The sequence below is a fragment of the Centropristis striata genome, chromosome 17, assembly GCF_030273125.1.
Source record: "Centropristis striata isolate RG_2023a ecotype Rhode Island chromosome 17, C.striata_1.0, whole genome shotgun sequence".
Taxonomy (NCBI): Eukaryota; Metazoa; Chordata; class Actinopteri; order Perciformes; family Serranidae; genus Centropristis; species Centropristis striata.
The window spans coordinates 30,052,514-30,077,011 of record NC_081533.1 but is presented as its reverse complement, the minus strand read 5'-3'; the positions used below and the strand labels follow the sequence as shown (position 1 = coordinate 30,077,011).

Genomic DNA, 24,498 nt, shown 5'->3' with positions numbered 1-24,498 from the left:
ATTGAAACTTTAAGGGCTATTACAACACAAGTCCTTTTGGTTAGTCCCAATCAGAGTGATTGATATTTTTGATTCGGCCTGAACGATTTGGGAAAATAATCGAATTGGATTTTTTTCACCAATATTGCGATTGCGTTTTATTCTGCAATTATTTTTTAAAAATTCATCATCTTCTGTTCCGTTCATGATCATGCTACAGAATCAGCATATAAACTGTTGTTTCCTGTTGGCAATGTCTATAAGTTATAATGAAATGAGATAAACATACATTCATTTATATGCCATCTTTATTGAACTACTTTACAGTACTGACTGATTTGACTCCAGCCTTGTAAGTATGTAATAATTACATGACAAACGCTCTAGAATAGGGCTATTCAGTGTGAACAATATGGGAATCTTACTGATCTTTAATTGGCAACAAATCACACTTAATAAAGTTACAAATATAAAAATAACAAGTCTGTGGCTCAACCACTAAAAATATTTAGAAAACTTACAAGATGTTGCAATAAACTTGGGGATTGCACGTTAACAGTCTGTGAATTTTACTTCAAAGTAATTAAAAAATGTGTTTTATGTATGCTTTACTTTTTGCTGCTGCTATTCCCAGTTTGGGATCAATAGAGTATATATATATATACATGTTAGCGGACCTGTGGCTCGGTTGGTAGAGTGGTCACCAACTGATCGGATGGTTGGTGGTTCAATCCCAGACCATGGCAGCCTACATGTCGAAGTATCCTTGAGCAAGATACTGAACCACAAATTGCTCCAAATGCTGCGATCATCGGTGTGAGAATGAATTCCCAATGGTGGCAGGTGGCACCGTTTAGGGTAGCCTCTGCCACCAGTATGAATGTGTGTGTGAATGAGCGCAGTCTGTAGCGTAAAGCGATTTGAGTGGTCGCAAAGCGACTAGAAAATCGCTATATAAGTGCAGGTTCTACGATTACTCGCAGTATTGTTTGTTATTAGTTGAAAAGTTGGTGGTGAAAAATGTAAACACGAAGTACACATAGCGACGTGGAGCCGAACACACCCTGAGTACCATTGATCATAGTGATAATCCTACTCCGCTGTGCCTAGCAAACAACAGCCCAGATGTAAAGCAAGCATCAGACCTCAGCAGGAGTCTAAGTCAGTCCTCGTCCAATCATATTGCATCTGTTGTACGTCTGTGGGATTAACAGGCCACATTGATAAGTAGATGCTTTGTGAGATGGTACCCAAGACAGAATTTCACTTAAAAACAACAGACGTAGCATCATCTTTTGACCAAATGGAACATGCAATATAAGCAAGCTTCCAAGCAAGTTTCCTGACATTGTTGCAGAGAAAGTCACTGTAAAAGCATGTGGTGCTAATATTAGTTTTATGTATTACTTTATCACTTCAGCCTACTGATACAGCCCACTGTTATGCAACGGAATTCTGTTTTTCAACCGTTTTGACGTCTGGTTTTCATTACCTCCGTGTTGCTACAACAGATACATCAGCAACTCATATTATGTTCCTTGCTTCACTGAAACATAAAATAGGGGATCAGAGGTTCTTCAAGTTACTGTCAATAATGCTGAGAAACTCAGCTGGAGCTGCACTGTTTACCCAACTCCAGGAGAAAGGTAACCTTACCTCAGTGAGCCGAACTTAGTCAGACAACCTTTATACTAATTCTAACCCTGAAATAGAAAAAAAGTTGTGATGCTGTTTAAACTGTTAATAATAATAAAAACAGAAGGTATCAAATTCAGAATGTGTGTATATACCAAAAATACAAATTTTCCAGTTTGAGCATTAGATATCCTTCGTTTACTGTATTTAGTTGAACATGGGTTGAAAAAAGGATTCACTGTTTTTTTAAATTATTCTTATTAATTTTTTTCACAGCATCCCAACTTTTTGAGAATCAGGGTTGTACCTTGGATTTGGGGTCACAGTGTAATACATTTTTGGTGTGTGTGTGTTTGTGTGTGTGTGTGTGTATATCTATTTTAGAAAAAATATTTGAATATCATGTTTTGACTTGGTTAGGTACAGACCTACATGGTAGACATTTTTTAATATCTCATTACACTAACACATGAGTTTGGTGAGGAAAAGAGGTTAGCTAGATCAAAGAAAAGATGAGCAAACAATAACTGGGTTGAAGTAGAATACACTGACATGGTCTCCTGCAGTCTAACACTGTTTAAATAAACCAGCCAGCCAGATGAGAACGTTCAGGAGGAGAGTGAGGGTCAGTCTGTGGCCCAAAACCAGAGAAGGGTGAGCAATTAATTCTACTTTTGTCAGCACAAGGCAATGGCTTTGGTTCAGTCTGACCCAAAAGCCATAGCTGACTTATGAACATGTCTGAACTCGGCAGAAAACACAATCTCTCACTAATAAGGTTTGCACGCAAACTCTGTACGTCGCACAAGCCCCACGTTTTCAAACCTTTCCAACCTGTGTCTCAAAAGAATCCTTGTAAAACCCTGTATACCTTGACTTTGTTGACACTGTTGGCATGCATTCATTCATTATCCAAAACCACTTATCCAAACTCAGGTCACGGGGGGCTGGAGCCAATCCCAGCTGACACTGGGTTAGAGGCAGGATACACCCTGGACAGGTCTATAGACTATCACAGGGCTGACACATAGAGACAGACAATCATTCACACTCTCAGTCACATGTCAGCATACATTCATTCATTACCATTAACCGCTTATCCGCAATCGGGTCGCGGGGGGCTGTAGCCTATCCCAGCTGACACTGGGTTAGAGGCAGGATACACCCTGGACAGGTCTATAGACTATCATAGGACTGACACATAGAGACAGACAATCATTCACACTCTCAGTCACATGTCGGCATACAGTTTGACACAAATAATTGTCAATTGAGCTTGACTAACCAGGCTAAGTAGATTTGCATGCTATAGCTGAAAGACAGCAACTAGTTCACCACCAAAATTTTCCGTTGATATTCCACTAAAATTTCTGTTTTGTGCATGTGTCTAGTAGCCCTTAAAGTGCTATTTTTTGACGGATGGTTGGTGGTTCAATCCCCGACCATGGCAGCCTACATATCGAAGTATCCTTGAGCAAGATACTGAACCCCAAATTGCTCCAAATGCTGCGATCATCGGTGTGAGAATGAATTCCGAATGGTGGCAGGTGGCACCGTTTAGGGTAGCCTCTGCCACCAGTATGAATGTGTGTGTGAATGTGTGAATGAGCGCAGTCTGTAGTGTAAAGCACTTTATAAGTGCAGGTCCATTTACGATTACTCGCAGTATTGTTTGTTATTAGTTGAAAAGTTGGTGGTGAAAAATGTAAACACGAAGTAAACAAATCAACGTGGAGCCGAACACACCCTGAGTACCATTGATCATAGTAATAATCCTACTCCGCTGTTTGGGTCACTTAATACTAGTGAAGTGACAACGAAGCTTCATGATTCATTTTCTTTATAATCTGAGCCCACTAGGTGGCGTTCTTTGTTCAACAAAGGGCTGAAAACACATCGAGAGCCCGTTTTAAGCCAAGAGCACAGAGCTCAACTAAAGCAGCCAATGCCCAGTCAGAAATAACAAAATCCAGATCAACATTTGGGTAAATCCTAACCTAACATGATCCTGGAATGACAACACGAATGCTCGATATTTCTTATTTCTCCAGCTTGTAGCAGTGAATGGAGTTCTAGTACAACAGGACCTCTGCTAGCAGCTGCAGGGTATCAGGTAGCAGGCAGCGCGTCTCTGTCTGGCATTTGGTGAGGTTCTGACAGACATTCATTGTGTGGAGAAGTTGTAATCAATCTCAGTGGCACATGAGAATGTAGCAGATCATGTGTTGGTTTTGGATGTGGACAAGGGTTAATGTGAGTTTATGATGTGCAGGAATGTAAAAGATGGTTAACACAGCTTGTTTACCCATTTCCAACATACTTTCTTGGGGGTACAGTTATGGGAATCAGGAGAAAATGCTTTTTTCCTCTTTATTGATTTATATTAGTGGTAGTTTGCATAATGACACTTTCTGGCAAATGAAAAAGTAGCCTACACCAGCAAGCTGTGCTGACAACATCATACTGCTAAATGCTGGGCAATAGTGGCGGCATAACAACTGTAGTTTAACTACATTTTTCAACAGTTAAACAAATAATTCTGTAGTGCTGACATTAAGCTACATCTAACTGAGCTCAAGCGCAGCAGAGCTTTGTGTTACAGTGCAAAATAAAACTACTAAGGAGCTGCAAGTGACGCCATTAAGTAACTTTGATGTAGTAAACTACTTTTGCTTTTTTACTGTATTTTCACTTGCTACATTACTCTGGAGGGTGGCTTCAGCGTAGAAAAGCTTAATTTAATGTAGATTACCTGATAAATAAACCCACTACACTTTCCAAGCAGCTTTTCTAACCCCAGTAAAAAGCAATATTACAGAGTAATTAACATAATATTGTGTTAAGGGGTTAACAGAGCCTGATGGACATCACATTTCAGCACACTTAGTGGTTGTTACTATGAAGTTCATGTGTTTTTTTTAGGGTGATAAGACGCAACATGGCATATTAAGTCTTAAAGAAATTTAAAAATGTGCTACTATGGCAACATTTTGGATTTTAAGCAACATTTTGGATTTTAAGCCAACAGAAAAGTTGAGGAGTCACTACGCTGCAACTCAGTCTCATTATGTTCCACTCAGGAGTGGCTGCTGAGTCAAGTGCGACACCTTGTGTTTGCCTTAATATCACACTGACCCAACCCTATTGATGGCATATCAAGGTGATGCCATCCACTAGTCTGCCTGACTCCATCGCAATCAGGTTGTTGTGCCAAATGTTGCTGGAATTGAATGGCTAAATTTTCGCTTAGTGTTTCCCACACATAGACTTTACTTGGTCGTGACTTTTATTTTGCTAATTTAATGGGCTGCCTCCGAAGAATGGCCATTTCGAGGTCCGGCCACGGAGATCCAACATGGTGGAATCCAGTGTGAGTCACTGTTTATTAGGCAGCTGAGCACAGCAGCACAGCACTAATACAAGTTTGGAGATCATAGACTGTATATATACAGTCTGTAGTGGAGATAGGTCTGGCTATGTGGGAGTACTCAGTGACAGACTCATTCAGTGACGCAGAAGCACAAAGAGGCAACAACAGGGAGAGACAGCAGGGACAATAGCTGTAGTACACACATTCACATCTCACTCAGTGAGAATATAGTTCAAACCACAGTTAGTGAGTTTTATTAAGTTTGAATGAAGTGTGTTTTACTATGGTTTAACAAGGTAATTAAGCAAGTCTTGGATAAAAGAGAGAAATTTGAATGTGTTTTAGTTTTCTATAGCATAACGTTAGCTTTTTGCCTCTGTTGGCTGCATTAACGCACAAACGTACATTGGCTGTGGCTCAGTTGGTAGAGCTGACCGGAAGGTTGTGGTTCGATCCCAGACCATGGCAGCCTACATGTTGTATCCTTGAGCAAGATACTGAACCCCAAATGGCTCCCGATGCTGCGTTCATTGATGTGTGAATGAATTTCCAATGGTTGCAGGTGGTACCGTTTATGGTAGCCTCTGCGTTCGTGTGAATGGGTGAATGAGTGCAGTCTGTCGTGCTTTGAGTGGTCGCAAAGCGACTGGAAAAGCGCTATACAAATGCAGGTCCATTTACCATTTACCAAGTGGTGTTCATTTGTGAAGATTATGCTGCTAAACAAAACATGTCAGAATTAGAAACGTGTTTACCACAGAGCTGATTTTCTGCCATGATCCAAAATCCAATGCAAAAATCATAAAGGCAAATGCTCGATAGACCCCATGGAGATGCTCACTTCCGGGTTGGCCTACAAAAATATGTTGTTTTGTTTGCTCTCTATAGTCTTGTTTTCTGTGCTCAAAAGTGTGGTCTAGGGTTCTAGAAATCATCTGTGCACGTGATGGAGGAATGCACAGTGCATGTAGGGGGCGTGGCCTCAGTAGCCCTGCAGTGATCAGTGTGCTATAGGCATGTGATTGAGAAATAGCAGATATTCAAGTATAGTCAAAATATATTTTCCCCAACCATATTTAAGTTCCCTGTTAAGGGCCAACTTTCAATTTTGTAAATTCTTGGTTTATTCCTGTACGTAAAACCAAAGCTCATGATATATGTGTTCACACTGCCTGTCAGATCGTCAAGCCTTGACCCAAGTGCTTCCAATTGTCAGTTAAGATTTGTTGAAAACTCAGAGGTAGGTTGAAGTTTGTTTGCTGGTCTCACACCTCAAATGTGGTAGGTCACAAGTGTCAAAGTTCCCCAAACACGAACTCTGCAAGACGAGTCGGCCTTCACAACCTTAGCAGTTCAATTATAATGAACTAGTTGCAGTAGTGAGTTTGAGCCTTAAGAAGGACAATTTATGTACTTGTCTGATTTGCTACTCTGGCCATGTTAACTTTAACTGGTGGTGGAAACTCGGCAAACTACTTTGGAGAGTCAATGATCCCTTTTAGCAAGTCCTTGCTCAAGAGCTCTCCCACTACCCGGGTGCCATGTCTTGGGGGCAAAAATGCACAAGTGTTTGAGTGTTTATTGCCATTTTTTATTACAGCTTTCCTCGCAGAAACCCTGGCTCTATGAGTAATTAATTGTGGGGTGTGTGTGATGTGGCCACAATGGGTACATGGTGTCACCGTTCTGGCCCACTTGGCCCATTTGGTTCTGCTTTAGAGTTAGGGTTGCTTTCCCTCTTTCTGAACACCCATTCACCCCAATGATGATTGAAGTTTAAAAGCTTCACATACGAACCCCTCCTTTCTGGTGGTGGTAGAGAAGACGGGTCCCAGAAGTGGAAAGGAAAGATAAGGAGAAATGAGTTTGTAATCTCTCCCTCCATCCCTCCCTGTCAGTAAGCTGGTTTGCGGGAACAGAGAATTTAATTTGGGGCCAACCAATCATAGCCATGCTGGCCTTCCCCCTGTGTTAATATTCATCTGGAAATACACAGGGAGAAGGAGGGGGATCTTGGGCCAAGCTCAAGCACAATTCAGAAAACCCTGATAGATGCCAAATAGGACAGTTTTATATCGCTAAAACACAACTGGCAACTGGCCTGCTGATTTAACCAACATCATCATCATTATCATGATCAACCAAACATTTACCTTTGGACTCCTGCCTTAAAATGTTAAACACTTGAAATAGTCCTATAATTGGTAACTGGATTCAATGAAAGAGGATCATTTCCGATGAGCCTCAACAGGGTGAGCATGTAGGCTTGTTAGGCCCTTTTATTATCAATCAATCATTTTATTATCGTCCATAATCATGGCCACCATGTGCATGAATACAGCGACAAGAAACACAGCAGCTCTGCTTCCTTCCTTCCATCTCGGCGTCTCCTTCCTTATTATTTTACGTTTGGCACGTCTCCCATGTTAAATCCGTTGCGTATGTGACGTCACAGTCAAAACTGTCGCTAAGAGGCCATTTAAGAGGGCGTGGCCTTAATCTTTCCCAGCGGCCACTTTTTACCCTAATGGAAATGTGCCTTGTGTCTTGGACAAAGCTTTTAGGATTACATGATCAAAGCTTCATTTGTGGTGTGCCATGGTGGGGAGAGGTGTGGTGTAGCTAATGTAGTGGGGTTGATGGCGCGGTATGTGGAGGGTTAACACAGCAAGAGGTCTTTCAGATTAAGGGAAGGCCTCCCTTAGAGACTACAACAAAGAAAGGGCTGAGGTCTGGACCAGTGGTTGCACTTTTGAACACATCGTTATGTTTGCATGTGTAACTTCAAATGTGAATTTGTTTTTGTGGTGTTCTGACTTGTGTTTGGATGTGCCAGAAAAAGACAAGCATGAAAGAGCTGTCTAAAGATGAGAGAGGAGGATGGACAATTTGGTACCTGTGCTTGGATTGGCAATTGTGATGTCAATGAAACAACTTTTCTAGATTTGGCCACTTTAAAGACCCTCTTAGTGGCTTCTTTCAATAAAAGTGGCAAGTCTAGTGACTACTTCATGGATTTTTGTAAATATATGCTTATTTTAAGTTTGATGCCAGCAAGGCATTGCAGAAAGGTTGGGACAGGGCTACCAAAAGACAGGGAACGCTGTTGAATTGTCAAAAACAGCTGTTTGGAACATTCCAAGGTAAAAATGTTAATTGTTGACAGGTGAGAGTATCATGATTGGGTATGAAAGAGCATCCTTGAAAGGCTCAGTTGTTCACAAGCGACAACTGCGTTGGAAAATAATCCAACAGTTCCAGGACCATTTTCAATGCACTTTTGCAAGGCATTTGATGTTATGCACCATAGTTTGTGAAATCCCCATTTTTAAAGATTCCAATGGCCAATAACCAACATTGGATGCCCATGACCTTTGACGAGTTTAGGAACTCTTCAGAAAACTGTTATAACTGCAGTAAACCGCTCATCGATGCATTGCATTTACCAATGCATGTTAAAACTCTATACAAGGCAAAAGCTAGATTGATATGGGCCTGAGCTCATCTGAGATGGAATGAGGCAACGTGTGCGTGGTCAGACATTTCTAATTGTTTTTGACACTCGTCTTCCAGGCTAAAGAGGAAAAGGACTATTCAGATTGTTACAAGCACAAAGTTTAAAAGCCAGCATCTGTGATGTTATGGGGGTGCGTTAGAGCCCATGGCATTATGGTTAACCTGCACATCTGGTAAGGCACCAGTTTTTGAACAACACATGCTGCCATCCAGACGCCTCTTCATATACAGGGGTGTCCCTGCTTATTTCAGCAAAACAATGCCAAGCCACATTCTCCACATGTTACAAGAGCATGGCTTCAAAGGGAAAACAGTCCAGACCTGTCTCCCATCGAAAATGAGACAAATGTTCAGTTTCTAAACTTCAGTAATGAGTGTCCTCAGTTTCTCAACACTTAATGAGTGTTGTTAAAAGTAAAGGTGATTCAACATGGTGGTAAACATGCCTTTGTCCCAACTTTTTTGGTACGTGTCCCAGGCATCAAATTCAAAATGAGTGTATATTTACACACAACAATAAAGTAAACAATAAATCAGTTTGAAGTAGGGCTGGGCGATATATTGATATAAAAGATAAATCGATATAATTTTAAATGTGATATGGAATTAGACCATATTGCATATATTGATAAAGTTCAATTTTTTTCTTTCTTTATATATAAATGCTGCCCTCACTAGAGTTTGTCATATTTAGTTATTTTGTAATGTTTCTTATTCTTTTCTCCTATAAATCTATACATTTCAGAAAAAGATTGGCTTATTTTATTTCATATATTTTATATATATATATATATATATGTGTGTGTGACATGTCATATTTTACTTTGACTTTGACTGAACATTTGCTCTCACTTTGCGATAAATATGTTGGGATATATATCGTATATCGATATTCAGCCTAAATATATCGGGATATGACTTTTGGTCCATATCGCCCAGCCCTAGTTTGAACCTCAATTAGCTTTAGTGTTAGCCTGGCCTGAGCACTGATTTTACAAAAAATCTCAATGAAACCATATACGCTAATGATATATCTTGCAGCCCTATGAGCTAATATGAGGATAAGGAGTTTTGTGGTGCTCTTTAAAACAGTGATTACATTATTTATTTATTTAGTAGGTTTGAAACTTCCATTACCTCACTAATGAAAAAAGTTCTGTACAATGTGATACTCATTCTCACACCCAGGCAGCTCCCATATATAAGGAAACCACATTCCCACCAGAAGATAGAATTCCAAAGCGGGAGCTTCTATATAGTTCCCGTTTTCTCCTTTACTCCATCCCTTTCCTTGGTTTGTGGTTTTTAGCTGAGCACCCTGTAATTATCTTTTAAAAGAGATACCATCGGGAGCATCATTGCTCTGTCTTTAGCTTGCTATTGGAGATGCACCCTCCTCTTCTCTCATATCTTCTGTAAAGCTCTGTCAGCACTGCCCCATCCCTCCATCTCGAGCCCTTTCTTCTCCCACCTCTTTCATCAGATCAGGGTTTTGCAGATGTATATTTGCGGTCAGGGAAACATCTGCTCGTAGAGTAAACCACCTGTACTCAACAGCAGTCGGCTCCGCTTTGTGCTGTTAACTTGGCATGTCCAATGGGAAGAAGAAAACACACAAACCTCATAATTACAGACCTGAGAAATGGGGAGAGTGCGAGACAGCTTGTCTTTCATCATAAACTAATGCAGCATCGCCTGCACCCCCTTACATACATTTTGTATTTATAGTATTAGAATACAATATAGACTAATGTAGACTTTTATAGACTAAAATGGAGACTTTACAAACAAGTACATTAGATGCTTTTAAGTTCTTACGAACATGCAAATAATAAGCAGTTCTTATTGTGAATTCTTGAATCACATCATAGCATCTTCATCAGCAAAGATCTTCAACATACAACGATAAACCATAACCCCCCCCACACACACACACACAATGAATTTATTATCAAAATTGTTGGATCAACTTCATGAATTCATTGATTAATAGGTGACTTGTTTTATCCTCAGATATGATTTTTGCTGGAATATAGATGGACAGTAAGGTGATTAGTGACTCAGGGTGTTTTTCAGCTGATATTCTTTAACTTTGGTGTGAAGTTCAGGCAGATCATGACTCAACTAAAGTACTTTATAAAAGAGCGGTTATATTTATCAGTTTTGGAAACATGGGATGTTTGAGTGAGTGTGTAGGTGATTATTTATTCATGTGTCTGTTGCCCAAATGAATGCTTTCCAGTGAAGCCCTGCTCTGCTTGGAGGCAATAACCATGACGATGCCAGACCATAAACCAACCTCAATTAACGACAACCACCATCTTACTGTAACTCTTAACCCACGATGCCATTAAGTTTCCCAGAACCTCAGCGAGTTGCTCACTGAAGATGATTGGGTGGTTGGCTCATTAAATGCTTTGGGCTTCTCATGCATCTGCTTGCTCCGTCAATAGGCTGCCATGTGTGGGGGAGGGGTCTGTCAACCGCAGCAAATAAGCACTACACAGGTAGAGCTTTAAAAAGAAACGTTTTTAGTACCTGGCCATCACATTTTTGCTGGAAACAGTAGAGGTTTTCCAAACAGATTTATTGTAAATTTTTACATTGCCCAAAGATCAAGATCTGGCATGGCATACAATAGAGATGTCATGCCATCTGCTGTTGCCATCTTTAGATGTGGATTCAAGATGTTCTGAAGCTTTACTGTAACAAATTGGGGGCCTATAATTTGTTTCAAAAATAACCTCTTGAAAAGGCCATTTTGTCAAGTACTGTATTTTGTTAGTATGACAACACGCAAAGAAAACAGCATGCAATCTAAAAACTATACTCAATTTGGTTCCCCAAGTTCCCAGATGAACCTGGTTTTATTGTTTTGCCCAGGTTTTATTGCCTGTATGCTTATGGCAGTGTCACTTAATGTTTCAGTTATACATGCCATACATTATTAGCTTCAAAATAAGCTGAGGCCACTCATACATGCCATTATTTGGCGTGCCATGTTGTAGAATAGTTTAAATTTTCATATATCTCTGTTTTCCTTTTGAGGGATTTGCAGCTTAAAAGTCATGTTGTTTTAACTGTTTCTGTTCGCACTGTAAACAATAATCAGCTGGATTGTGTTTGAAACCACAGAAACGTCCAAAACGGCCTAAATGATAATAACGATTATTTTGATCAATATTGTAATCACAACTATTAATCACAATTACTCATCATGATAGGGAAAACATCTGTATTTTTATTGCACTACTTTTAAACAAACAATAGGAACAGTTTTTAGTGTGTGCAGAGTGTCCGGTGTTTGTTGTAAACAAACAGAGATCGCTAAGTGAACACCTCCTGCAGCAGCAGCACATACACACTGTACTGCTACAGAGCTAACTGTTAGCCTTTTTCGCTATTTGCATACTGGACGCTAAGGGGTTAACATCCCCTCTGGCTCTGCAGCTGGAAAAGACTGCTGCAGGAGGTCTGTGGCACTTCAACTCATTCTCACTCTTCTTAACGATCCTCCGGCCCCCGCAGCTCGTAAAGAAGAGCCGCCTGCCCCCGCGGCTCGTTAAGAAGAGTAAGAACAAGTCTCCAATAACACCAGAAAAAGTTGCTGGATTTGTTGCCAGTTGCTTTTTGAAAAATGTGAGTATGAGTATGATCTCTGTGTTTTCCAGAACAACAAGAAAACTTTATTAATCTAGGTCCAAGGTTCAATCTTGGAAACATGGAAAATGGGGCAAAATAACACCTATTTGTTGCATGTTTTGTTACATCTTACAAAGAAGACATTCCTATGATTGAACGATTTGCCGCAGTGTGTCTTATGGGGAGATACTGTATTGGGGAAGAAAAACAACACTTGTCACCATGCTGCCAGTCATTTTTTTATGAGAACTGACCCTCGCGTATCCTAGTAAACTTACCATGGGCGCATTCACAACCCAAAGTCTATTCCGTTTCAATGGAACTCTGGTGCGGTTAAATCCTTGTAACGGTTCTTTTGTCGCTTGTGAACGCTCCAATTGTACTCTGACGCGGACCAAAACAACCGGTCTGAGACCGCCTGCCAGAGGGGGTAACCCTAGTGTGGTTCGATTGCACTGTAAACATAATCCTACCCAATTACAGGAAATAAACCAACAAGCAGCAGATTGGGGGCTACCTGTCCAGGCATTTAGTGAGATGTTAACAGAACAACAGATGCAACATGACTGGCAGAGGACTGACTTAGACTCCTGCAGAGGTCTGATGTTTGATTGACAGCTGGGCTGAAGAACACATACAGGAGATGCTGAATAAAGTCCACTAAAACAATCACATTTATTAAACCATTTAAAATCAACTGGAGGCGAAAGGATATATGTGCATGATATATCAGTGCAGAGTTGAGGTAAATAAAACATTGACAGCAATGTTTCATGGTGCATTAGGCTCCATGTTGTTTTGTTTATTTTTCACCGCCAACTTTCCAACCATTAAGAAATAATACAGCTGTATATTTCCAGCTCTCCACCTTCGTACACGCCCCTCTGCAAATCTTTTTTTATTTTTTTCATTTTATCCGCTTACATTTCTGCACTGTGAAAGTAAAACAGACTAAATACAAAACAAACAAAGTATCCATTTCACTCTGATTTGGACTAACTAAACCAGGGGTAGGCAACCTGCGGCTCCGGAGCCACACTTGGCTCTTCAGGCTGTCCTCAGTGGCTCCCTGTGGCAAAATGATACGTTTATTTCTTTACATTTTAAATTAAATTTATCTTTGGTGTAGGCCCAAAGCAATTTGTATTCTTCAATTGTAAAAAATGTGTATGTTATAATGGCAGTTAAAATATTTTAAAAACCTTTTAGTCCACTCACATGTGCATCATAGCTCTGACTGGAACCCTAACCTCTAAATTTAGCCAACTTCAAGTTGAGTTTTCCTTGCTAGGCTATAGCTTTCAGTTCCAAATCCCCTGAGATATTTCTTCGGTTTCCATCCTCTCATCTGCAATCTGACAAAATCATATAAATAAATGCTCATTATGACCTATTATTAATGTTAATCTTGACTTAGTAGACTGTTTTATGTCCATTCTAAGGCTCTTAATAAGGTTTGTGGCTCCATTCCGACTTTTTCCTCTCATTTTGGCTGACAATGGCTCTTCTGTTAGTAAAGTTTGCCGACCCCTGAGCTAAACAGACTGGGGTTGTGAAAGAATCCGAAGTGGACATAATGACTTACAATTGTGGCATGATGATGGTTTGGAATAAGCACACATCAACACATTTTGTCAAGTGAAAAACCAATGTGTGAACATAGTGAGAGAAACTGGATTAACTTTAATCGTGTGTGTGTGTGTGTGTGTGTGTGTGTGTGTGTGCGCGCGCGCTGATATTTGATTCTTAGAGTATGACCTCTTTTAAGCCTTGTATATGTGTGAGGACAGATTCTAACTTGAAAGCTTGTCAAATACCCAGACTAAACACATCCTCAGAGTGTTAAAGACGCTGTTGGTAACAAAAAAAACAGACACCTGGAAAAAAAACGCGTGCACACTGTCAGTGTGCTGTCAGTCACAACAGCTGTATTCTGGGAAGAGGGCAGAAAACCCTCCCCTCCTACCTGCCTCAGCATTTTTGCACTAACAGCAACAGAGCCGCAGGGTCTCAGGTTTTCTCCGAGACCCAAACAAGATCCCGTTGCCTGAGTTCACTCAGGAAAACCCCCTTTGTTCTGAGCTCCGGGAAGTGTGAATACCTCACAGTGAAAACATGTCTAGGTGTCTTTAGTGGGTTTGTGTCTTTCTGTGTGTGTGTGAGTGTGTGGGTGGAAGATTATTTTTTGTTTACTTTTGTTTTTTGGAAAGAGCTCCTATCATGTGTCATATGTAGAAAACTGTGGTTAGAGGCAAAATAAACTGTTAGGAATATGTCTCATTTAAATATCAGTAAAGTATAGGTGGTACACGGACACATGCACTACATGCACAAATGCATTTATCCATGCATAATGAAATTGGAGAGAAGAATTAAACAATAACAGAAAAGAATAAATAAAGTGTAGTGAGTTTTTGAAGAAAGGGCAGGGGTGTTTTGTTTGCATGATGAGGTATTTTCTGCTTGGCCCTGGGCCTTCTCTGAGGGTGGTCCTTCTCGCTCCATGCCCCTTTATTTTCCCTCCACATCTTTGGTGATCTAGAGAGCTTGCTTTAGATTTTAATGCCTCACACACGCAATTAGTTTTTATGACCACCCTAGTAGAGTAAAGTATTACACAGGTTGCTCAGTAAATGGAGCAGTAAAGGCAAGGTGAAAGTGATCCAGAAAGAAGCTTTCAGCATGTTTTGAGGAATTGTTGTCAATTAAATAGAGACTGATTGGTTGACGACTGATGATGCTTTGTGATGCAGTGAAGTCAAAATTTAAGATGTTTCCAAAGCATAGTGGTATACGTAACTAGAATGGTAGTCAGAGAGTGCTGACCACCCTGAAAAGCCAAACACCTGATAATTCAATGTTAACAAAGCCTTGTGAATTGGATCTGCCACAGATTTTAACATTTTTTTCCTTGACTAATGCTACACCGTTCAACCAAGTTTCATTAAAACTGGGCCAGAAGTTTTTCTGTAATCCTGCTGACAAACTAACCTGATGCTGCCAGGTGATTTTTTACACAGATCTATGTGAGAAGCGGTCACTGCAAACTGTTTGGGGCGGCTGTGGCTCAGTTGGTAGAGAGTTCGTCCAATAACCGGGCGGGGAGGTTGGTGGTTCGATCCCCGACCATGGCAGCTACATGTTGAAGTATCCTTGAGCAAGATACCCCAGAGAAGAACCCCAAATTGCTCCTGCGTTCATCGGTGTGTGAATTAATTCCCAATGGTGGCAGGTGGCACCACCCTGGTAGCCTCTGCCACCAGTATGAATGTACTTATAAGTGCACCCCATTTACCAATTTGGATGAACTATCTATCCGTCCCTGTCACGTGCTAAAACCACTCAGTGCTGTTCACTGCTCTTCTTTCAATGCAGAAATACTCCCAGTTCTGATAAAATGGATGCTGTTACAGCATCTATGCTAACCACGTCAGGAGCAGCCTTTATTTTGAACAAACAGTCACCTCTCTGTGGGTATCCTCACTAACGCGTAGCTGCCAGTAGCTGCCATTGTCACAATGGTTGTGCACAAGTACAAAACTTAACACCTGACAAGATGGTTTTGCGTGAAAAGTGATCCTGCAATTATTTCATGAGCTTGTGATATAGCAAGAATCCAGACAAGCAGAAACAAACCTAATCGAAAAACATAACCACCTTGTCACAAGGTCACTAGAGTTGGTTAGGGTTGGACCCCTAAAGTCTTGGCCCCCTGCTGTTACCCCATCAACCTTGCCACGTCAAGTTCCGGTCTTCTCAGAGTCTTTGGGAATGTACCCTCCTCCATGTGCTGCGACCGGCTCTAGGTAGGCTTGAAAAGGCTTGGGGCCAAGGTGGCTCGCGGTTTTTTGCTTTTACAGCACCCCGACCCTTCCCGGGGCCGTGGAACGATGTGCTTGCTGCACCCTCTCTCCCAATGGTAGCCGATGGTTCTCCTTTGATCTCTACGCTCCTTTCTGACTCTTAGCTGCTTTACTTCTCCCTCCCTCACTCTCTCTCCTGTAGGATAATCAGATTATGTGAGGAATGTGTGAAAGCGGCTGTGTGTATCCAGTGTTAGAGCTGCTGTCCAAGACTCAGACCTCTCCCATAATGAATTATGCTTGCATTGGAAACCTCTTTATTGTCTCTAAGAGAGTTCGTAATACTGAGATACTCTGATAAAAGGCTTTGAGATGAATCTTCTCCATCATGTGCCAGCTACTTGCAGTTTCGCCTGTTGTTGGTTAATCATAGATACCTATGCGATTGGCAATTGGTGAAATATGATCAGATGTGGTATTTGGACATGTTTTTAACAAGATATAAGAGTTTGTTGCATCATCACAGATACCTGGCATAAAGTAGCAAGAACATCTAGTCCCTGACGAAAAGATTTATTGACACATTCTAATACCTGAGTCTTGAGTCCAACATGGAGAATACTGGGTCTGTAAGGAATCAACCTGAACAATCCTTGATAAAAACAGCATCACATCTCGTTGACTCTGAGTGAGGATAAAGATTTTTTTCTCATAACTCTGCATCACATTGCATAGGTCAAAGGTGCCATACATCCAGAGGAAAAAGTGAAGCCTGGGTGGAGAATTTCTGTAAGATAAATATGTGGTGAAGTTGCTGCCTCTTCGGGGTTTTGACAAGCACTGATGCTGGCCAAAAAGGACAGTGGCATGTAATGCATGTTGCTGGTCTGTGAGCTTGCATATTAAACAATAATCATCAGTTATTTGATCCACATGTTCATTCACCTTTATTTCACCAGGCAGGTCATTAAGAACAACTTCTTATTTACAATGGCGGCCTGACATGTGCCACTGGTGACACCTTGTGAGGCATGGTGGTCCCCAGCAGTTTTCATGACCTTAAAATACTTGTCATGTTGTGTTTTGTTGTAACGTTGGTGGGTGTAGATGTGGCATTAGTCATTACTTCTGAAACTGTGGCAAAACATGGCTTGCAAACTGATTGGACTGAAGTAAGCGTTTAAGTACTATAATTATATCATGTTGACATATTTAAATGTCTTTTTTTGTCCAAACAGCAATCCAGAAAGTGTCTCTTGTTTTTCCAACACAATTTAGCTAAAACCACGCCCACTTCTCTATGAGGAAAGCCAGGAATGTGCTGTGATTGGCTACTACTCCTTGCCTTGACTCAAAGATACCGGCTGCCAGCTGGAACTTAAGCTTAGGGATGCTCTGACTAGTTAGTTAGTTAGCTAACTGCGATGGGTCTGACATCAACAGCCCCTCTGACTCACTCTATGCCACTTGGGCACTTAACTTTGCTGTGAGGAGAGCAGATATCAGCCCTGGAGGCGTCGGTGCTAACTAGCTAGCTGAAAGAGCTGATTATCCTCTAGCTCTGGTAGCTAGCTGGTTCTGGCGCCTCTAGAGGTTTAAATTGACTGGCTAGTTAGCAAACTTCAGTAAACTTAAACAACCTATTGCTTCATCCACACACTCTTTTCACAGTGTGGTAAAGCTCATTGCTATCACTAGAAGATTGCCAACTTTCGGCTTCGTTTGGCTCATTTTGTGTAGCATGCAGCTAGCTAGCTAACTAGCCACACTGTAAACCCCAATGTTGCTTGTTTGTCATTATAACTCATTTTTCCTTCTCAATACAACAAAGATTTGTGCAAAAAGTCATTTTAACTTAAAATATTGAGTCAAATAGCAAGATTCATTTGAGTTAACTCCATTGTCTTCGTTGTCTTGACATAAAATTCTTTCGCAGCATCGACACTCAAATATTCTAGTTGAAACAACAAGTTGGTTTTACAGTGCAGTGATACATCAAGCAACAACTATTCTTTATACAACTTTGTAGAGAAAAATGTTTGTAAAACCTTGTGTTCACAAAATGAGTGTACAGTTATTAACAACAAAACCAGGGTGACTAAAGGTTGTTAAAAAGAGAAAAAGAAAAAATAACAAAGATTTTTATATGAATATCTTTACAGTGACTGGCCAATCACAGCAAACTCTCGAAAGTTGGCATGGTTGATTCTAAAGTGGGTTAGTCCCTCCAGTGGGAGCCAACATAACATCACTATGATGGAGAACATGGAGCTCTGTCCACTTTTGACTTCAGAGGTTAAATAAATCAAAATAAACCTATAATTAACTCCACTTGCCCCTTTCAATCTGCAGCTGCTTTTCAGTATGATGTCATCACCTTTGATATAATCATGTGTTGACAATAAGCTTGACTTGTGAGGACTGTGAGTTTGAGTGAGGACTTGTTATCTGAAGACCTTTTGCATTGCTGTGCATAGCGTGGCATAACCTCTGAATCCTGGTTATGAACTCAATGTGATATTATCTATATCAAAACAAGCCTAAGGTGTGTTGATATTAGCACAGTCGTACACTGCACACATACACACACACACACACACACACACATATTGGAGCTGTGTTTGGGATCTCTCCTGTTGTTTTGCTCTGTGTTGGGGGGTGGGAGCGGTGCAGGTGTTCTTTGGGTCTCTATGCTAGAATAAAGCACTGTTTAGCTCAATAATTGACTGATTGAAAGCTTGACATATATACCTACACTACTGGTCAAAAGTTTTAGAACACACCAACTTTTCCAGAATTTAATTGAAAATGATGCAGTTTAATGTCTCAGTGTACTCTGAGATTAATGCACATTTGCAACATTTACAATTCTTTATTGAGCATGATAGTGTTTTGAAAGTAAAAAAAAGATTAAAAATCACATTTTATGTTGGACTAAAGGACTAAAAAAAGACACAAAATGACCAAAAAAAGACACAAAATGACTAAAAAAAGACACAAAATGACTTACAAAGACATGAAAAGAATAAAAAAATTTACAAAATAGCCCAAGACTCCATAGAGTTAAGTTGTTAACCCATTTCTTGTTCCCTGAAAAAGGCCTACTTTTATAATTCTGAAATGTACATTATTTTTCAGTTTTGGTTAAGCTTACCTTTTTTTATTTACCTCTGGCAGTTCACCACTTACCTTTGTACCCTTTCAAGCTGTTCATTTGACTTGAACTGCTTGAATTTCAATAAAAAAATGGAAAAATTGGGGTGTTCTAAAACTTTTGACCGGTAGTGTACATAACTGTGTGTAAATGGTAAATGGATTGCACTTTTTCTTGTCTTTGCCTCCACTCAAAGTGCTTTACACTACATTTACACTAAATGAGGAATTCATTCACATCAGGAACAATTTAATGTTCAGTATCTTGCACAAAGATACTTGGACATGTAGGGATTGAACCACCAAGCTTCCGATCAGTGGGCGACCGCTCCACCACCCCACTGTGTAGTTTGTCTTTCTGGTGCTATTGTTTTAAGGATTTAAACAATAATTCTGCTTTTTTACAACATTGGTCCAATTTTCTGCTTGATTTTTTTTTTTTTTTGAAAGGAAATAACATTTTGCATACTCCAAGAAAAATAAAACATATATTGCAACTTTTAGTGCATTGATAAATATTAATAGATAAAAAGATATCAATACTAAATAGATGCTTGCAACCCTGACGATATTTCATGTGTAAAGCATTTGTAGTACATGTTTTATGGTTTCATATTACAGACCAGACAGGTGTTGTAAATCAGAGCAATCTATTTCTAATTTAATATTATTATTATTATTATATTCTTTTCCATTAATTTTTAAAATGATGACGACATTCTCGCTATTTTTTTTCCTTTTTCAATCTGTCTCTGTCTGTCCTGTAATTTGCTTGTTGTAAGTGTTTGTTGTATGAACGGTGCTAAAGAAAAAACATTTTTTTATTATTACTATTATAATCATCATCATTGGGGCGGCGTGGTGATGTAGTGAATGAATGATGAATGAATGAATGAATGAATGAATGAACCTTTATTGTCATTGCACAGAGTACAAGTACAGTACAACGAAATTAAGCCATCAACCCGGTGGCTAGTAATGTGAAATTTGCAGCCATTGAAATGGATTTAGGTTGTTGCAAAGCACACAATAATACTGCTGTATGGCATACAATTAACAGAAATAGACAAATTGTTTGTAAGACAGTTAATCGTCAACTAAAAGTCATGATAGTGGAAGCCCTTTTCTTCCTCTATTGGACTTCATTTCAGGCAATGTTCTCTTTTCCACAGTTGATGGGTTACTGTTGTTGTGATTTATATTGTAACCGATATGATAAATGTCTTCAGTGTGTTTAATTGATATGGCATCTTGTAATAAATATATGTATGTTGTGTGCTGCAGCGATGGAGGAGCTGGTGTGTGAGCTTCGTCTGTTCCTGGACCTGTTGGACAGGGAGTATCTGAGCGCTGGGGTTCGAGAGAAAAAGATGCACATCTCCAACATCCTCCACAGAGTTCTCTCAGATAAAGGTGAGATCACAAACTGTAATCTGTAAACTGTCACAGTGAAGTTATTTGGATAAATTGAATCTCATTGTTAGGGTAGATAAAGCACACAAAATAGAACAAGAAAGATAACAGACACAGTGAAGATGTGAATGAGCCCCTGATTGTTGCAAACTGTTAAGATATGCATAAAAACAAATGTGCAACCATGCATGACAAGTTACACGTTTAAACTTGCAACGCACTGATCCAACATTTTCTTGCCCTGTACCAGATGCAATACAGAGTCCTGATGTAATGCCAGTGATCTTGTTTTTCCAAAATGTATAATGTGTATAGCTCACTGTCTGGAACTCATTGGGATCATTCTTTTTTTGGGGTATTTATTTTTATTGTTTTCATAACAGAAAAATATATACAAATTATGTATACAAATTAGAGATAAATGGTGAAACAGAACAATATGTTTTGTTTTTTTTGACAGAGTTTTTGACATTAGACAAACAAAACAAGGGTATAACATAAATGGCACAGCAACAGAATAACACTAATTCAGTTTTTAGACATTAAATCAAGAAAAGGTTGCCATATTTTAAAAAAGATATCCTCTTTAGTAGATATGATGTACCTGATTTTCTCCAAGTGTAATACATTTCCCAGCTCTCTCAACCACATTTCAAACGTAGGAGCCCTTTCAGATTTCCAAAACTGTAGAATTAACTTTCTGGCTAACAATGTTGAAAGGGAGATAGCCTTAGCTTCATAGCTACTTTTTACACTATCTGGATTAGCCACTCCAAACAACACGGTGAACGGGTCTGGGTTACATGGATGATTAAGGGCCTTTGTGAAGAACTCAAACAAGGATGACCAGAATGGTTGTAGCTTATGACATGACAAAAATAAGTGGGATAGTGTTCATTGGGATCATTCTTATGCATGCTATTTTTAAGAAACCCTGAAGTGATTATGTACCATCCCTTTCAGGTTTCATCAGATTTGGATGAAATGAATGTTCTTTACATTTCCTGACCTGAGTGCTTTAAGTTGTATAACACATGTAACACACACAGATTCTGCTATATGAGAACTGCTGTTGTGTGTAGACACACACCTTAAACAGGATGAGCTGCTGTGAGCAGTCATCATCAGGGCCAATGAAGAACTTGTTGTTAATTCTATATCCAGACCACAAAGTAAAAGGGATCAACTGGTTTCACAGAAGCTTCAGCATTGCTCCAGCTAACCATGTCACCTTTGCTTGGCTCTATCCCCATCTCTAACTAAAGCCAGCAGAGCTCCAGCAGTGTTTGCTAAAGCTTTCCTATTGTTAAGAAGGAATATCAGTCCTCAATGTCTGGGACATTCTGTAAATAGGGTTTTCAGCATTTGTATTTTTTCAGTAAATTAAATCCACCACTGCCTCGAGACGGAATTAGTTTTGTTTTGAAGTAGCTTAACCACTTCACTCATTGTTCCAGAATGCGCCTCATCGAGGAGCAGCATAGTTTGGTAGCTCTCTGATTTTTTGCAGTTTTCATGTATTTTTATCATATTTTTGATCGCTACTACTGTAGAGAGAATAGTTAATTCTAGAGACGCTTCAGAGATGCTAAAGCTAGTGGCAAGAAGAAAGGTGGGGGCTTGACTTTATTTGTGAACCAGAGTCCAACACATATTACTGTCAAGGAGAAGATGTGCTATCCAGAGATTGGGACTGGGAAGACTTTGCTCTGGGAAGGCTGCTGGCCCAGATGGTGTGTGTCCAAGGCTGCTCAAAGACTTTGCTGCCCAACTGTGTCAACCTCTCCAAAAGATCTTAAAACTCAGTCTACAGTTGGGGCGAGTGCGGCACTGTGGAAGATTTCCTGTGTTGTGCCGGTACCAAAAATAAAATGTCCAGCTGAACTTAATGACTACAGGACAGTAGCCCTCACTTCTCACATCATGAAGACCTTGGAGCGGCTGATTCTACGCCTACTGAGAGCTGAGGTCAAAGACAAACTCGACCCCCTGCAGTTTGCATACAAACAACACATCTGAGTGAACGATGCTGTCCTCTACATGCTTCACCGTGCCCTTGCTCATCTGGAGGAAACTGGCGCTTATGTGAGAATCGTGTTCTTTGATTTTTCAAGCGCAATCTACACCATCCAACCCAACATGCTCAAAATCAAGCTCACAGAGATGGGAGTGGATCTTTCCTTCATCTCCTGGATCACAGATTACCTGACAGGAAGACCACAGTATGTCAGGTTGGGGAACTGTGTTTCTGGGACATTAATGAGCAGCACAGGGGCTCCACAAGGCACTGTTCTGGCTCCATTCCTGTTCACACTGTATACAGCGGACTTCAAATACAACTCTGAGTCCTGCCACATCCAGAAGTACTCCGACGACACTGCTATTGTGGCATGTATCAGGAATGGACAAGAACTGTCTCCTACTGAACACCTCAAAGACTAAGGAAATGATCAGAGATTTCTGCAGGTTCAAGCCCCCCTTCAGCCAGTGAATACCTGTGGGGTGTACATCTACGTGGATCCATGTTATAAGTATCTAGGTGTATACCTGGATAATAAGTTGGACTGGTCCCTAAAAACAGACGCTCTCTACAACAAGGGGCAGAGCCGCCTCTTTTTCTTAAGGAAGCTCAGATCTCTGGACATCTGTAGTAAGATGCTGCAAATGTTTTATCAGTCTGTGGTGGTAGTGTGTTGTTTTATGCTGCAGTCTGCTGGGGAGGCAGCATCACACACGGAGATGCAAGGCGGTTGGACCGCCTCCCTGGTCGGGAGCTGCTCAACTTAAACCTAAAAGTGTGGTTTCATTTTGGATACCACCAATCTCTGAATACTGTTGTTAATGAAAGAATGTATAATTTTAATAATGCGGAGGGTTCATTGTACACTTTACAGCATCTAGTCTCTGAAAATTGCATATACAAGAAAAATTGTTATTGTAACTAAAATATATGCGATCTAATCAATATCAGATCAGATCACATTGGAAATCGAATAGAATTAGGACCTTGTGAATGGGAATTGGATGGATCAGTGGTGATACCCAGCCCTAGTTATTTGTTTTGAAGCAGGCAAAATCATTATAAATTCTAAAATAATTAAATTAAATAAAAATGACTTTTTTTTAGATGCAAAGGGTTACTTTGTGATTTCATGACCTAGTTTCAGTTGCATGTTGTCTGCCAATTTGAATGAAAAGTCAACTTTATCTTCAGTTTGGTTATTTGCATAATGAAAGTATAAGCTAAGGAGTACGCTGAAAAATCAAAGGATGTTCTTTTTTTCATTTTAATAAATGTGTTGTCAAGCTTTAAGATTAATGTTCAATTATTATTTACAATTTACCTTAAAATAATCAAATTTGACAGTTGAGATTGTTGCTTTTCACTCACTATTTGAACTTTAGCCAGTTCACCTAAGATCCCATCAACAGTGATGTAATGTGTATTTATGATATTTATAGAAAAACATCTTCACCATGGTGAAAACAGCTGTTCCCTTTGCAGTTTCAGAGAGACAAAATTGAGCGCAGATTGAATATTTTTTTGTTTTTTCTAATTGTAACCATTGGAATTTAAAATATGTTGTGTGTGTGTGTGTGTGTGTGTGTGTGTGTGTGTGTGTGTGCATATAAGAACTTTTCATCATTTTCTGATCCTTGGTTCCTTCCCAGAGCCTTCGTTCAAGTCAGAGATCCACAGCGGTCTGCCAGCTCCGCCTCAGATGCCCCTCCCTGAGATCCCTCAGCCCTGGCTGGTAAGCCTTCTCTCCTGACCCCATGACCTACGACCTTAAAGTGCCTCCTACTAAAGCTAAAGAGGCACCTGGAAACATGTAGTCCTACATGAATCCTACACCATAGTCTTTCATGTTTGGTTACTATATAAGAGGCCATTTAAAGGATGTTATGACACCTGATTGTTTGCTCCAGTTGGAAATGTGTTTTGGACATTTGTTTTTTTCTCTAAAGAAACGGTCAACTCAGCGT

At 40.0% G+C, this 24,498-nt stretch overlaps 1 protein-coding gene across 2 annotated transcripts in view; it reads left to right on the top strand.

The window, feature by feature from the left end:
• The window catches only part of afap1 (actin filament associated protein 1), a 77,447-nt gene that overhangs the window by 3,867 nt on the left and 49,082 nt on the right, over window positions 1–24,498 (top strand). For both annotated transcript variants that reach the window (XM_059354202.1, XM_059354201.1), the window contains exons 2-3: window positions 20,383–20,511; window positions 24,184–24,266. In XM_059354202.1, coding sequence (XP_059210185.1) covers window positions 20,383–20,511; window positions 24,184–24,266 — 212 coding nt within the window. The remainder of the gene's footprint in view (window positions 1–20,382; window positions 20,512–24,183; window positions 24,267–24,498) is intronic.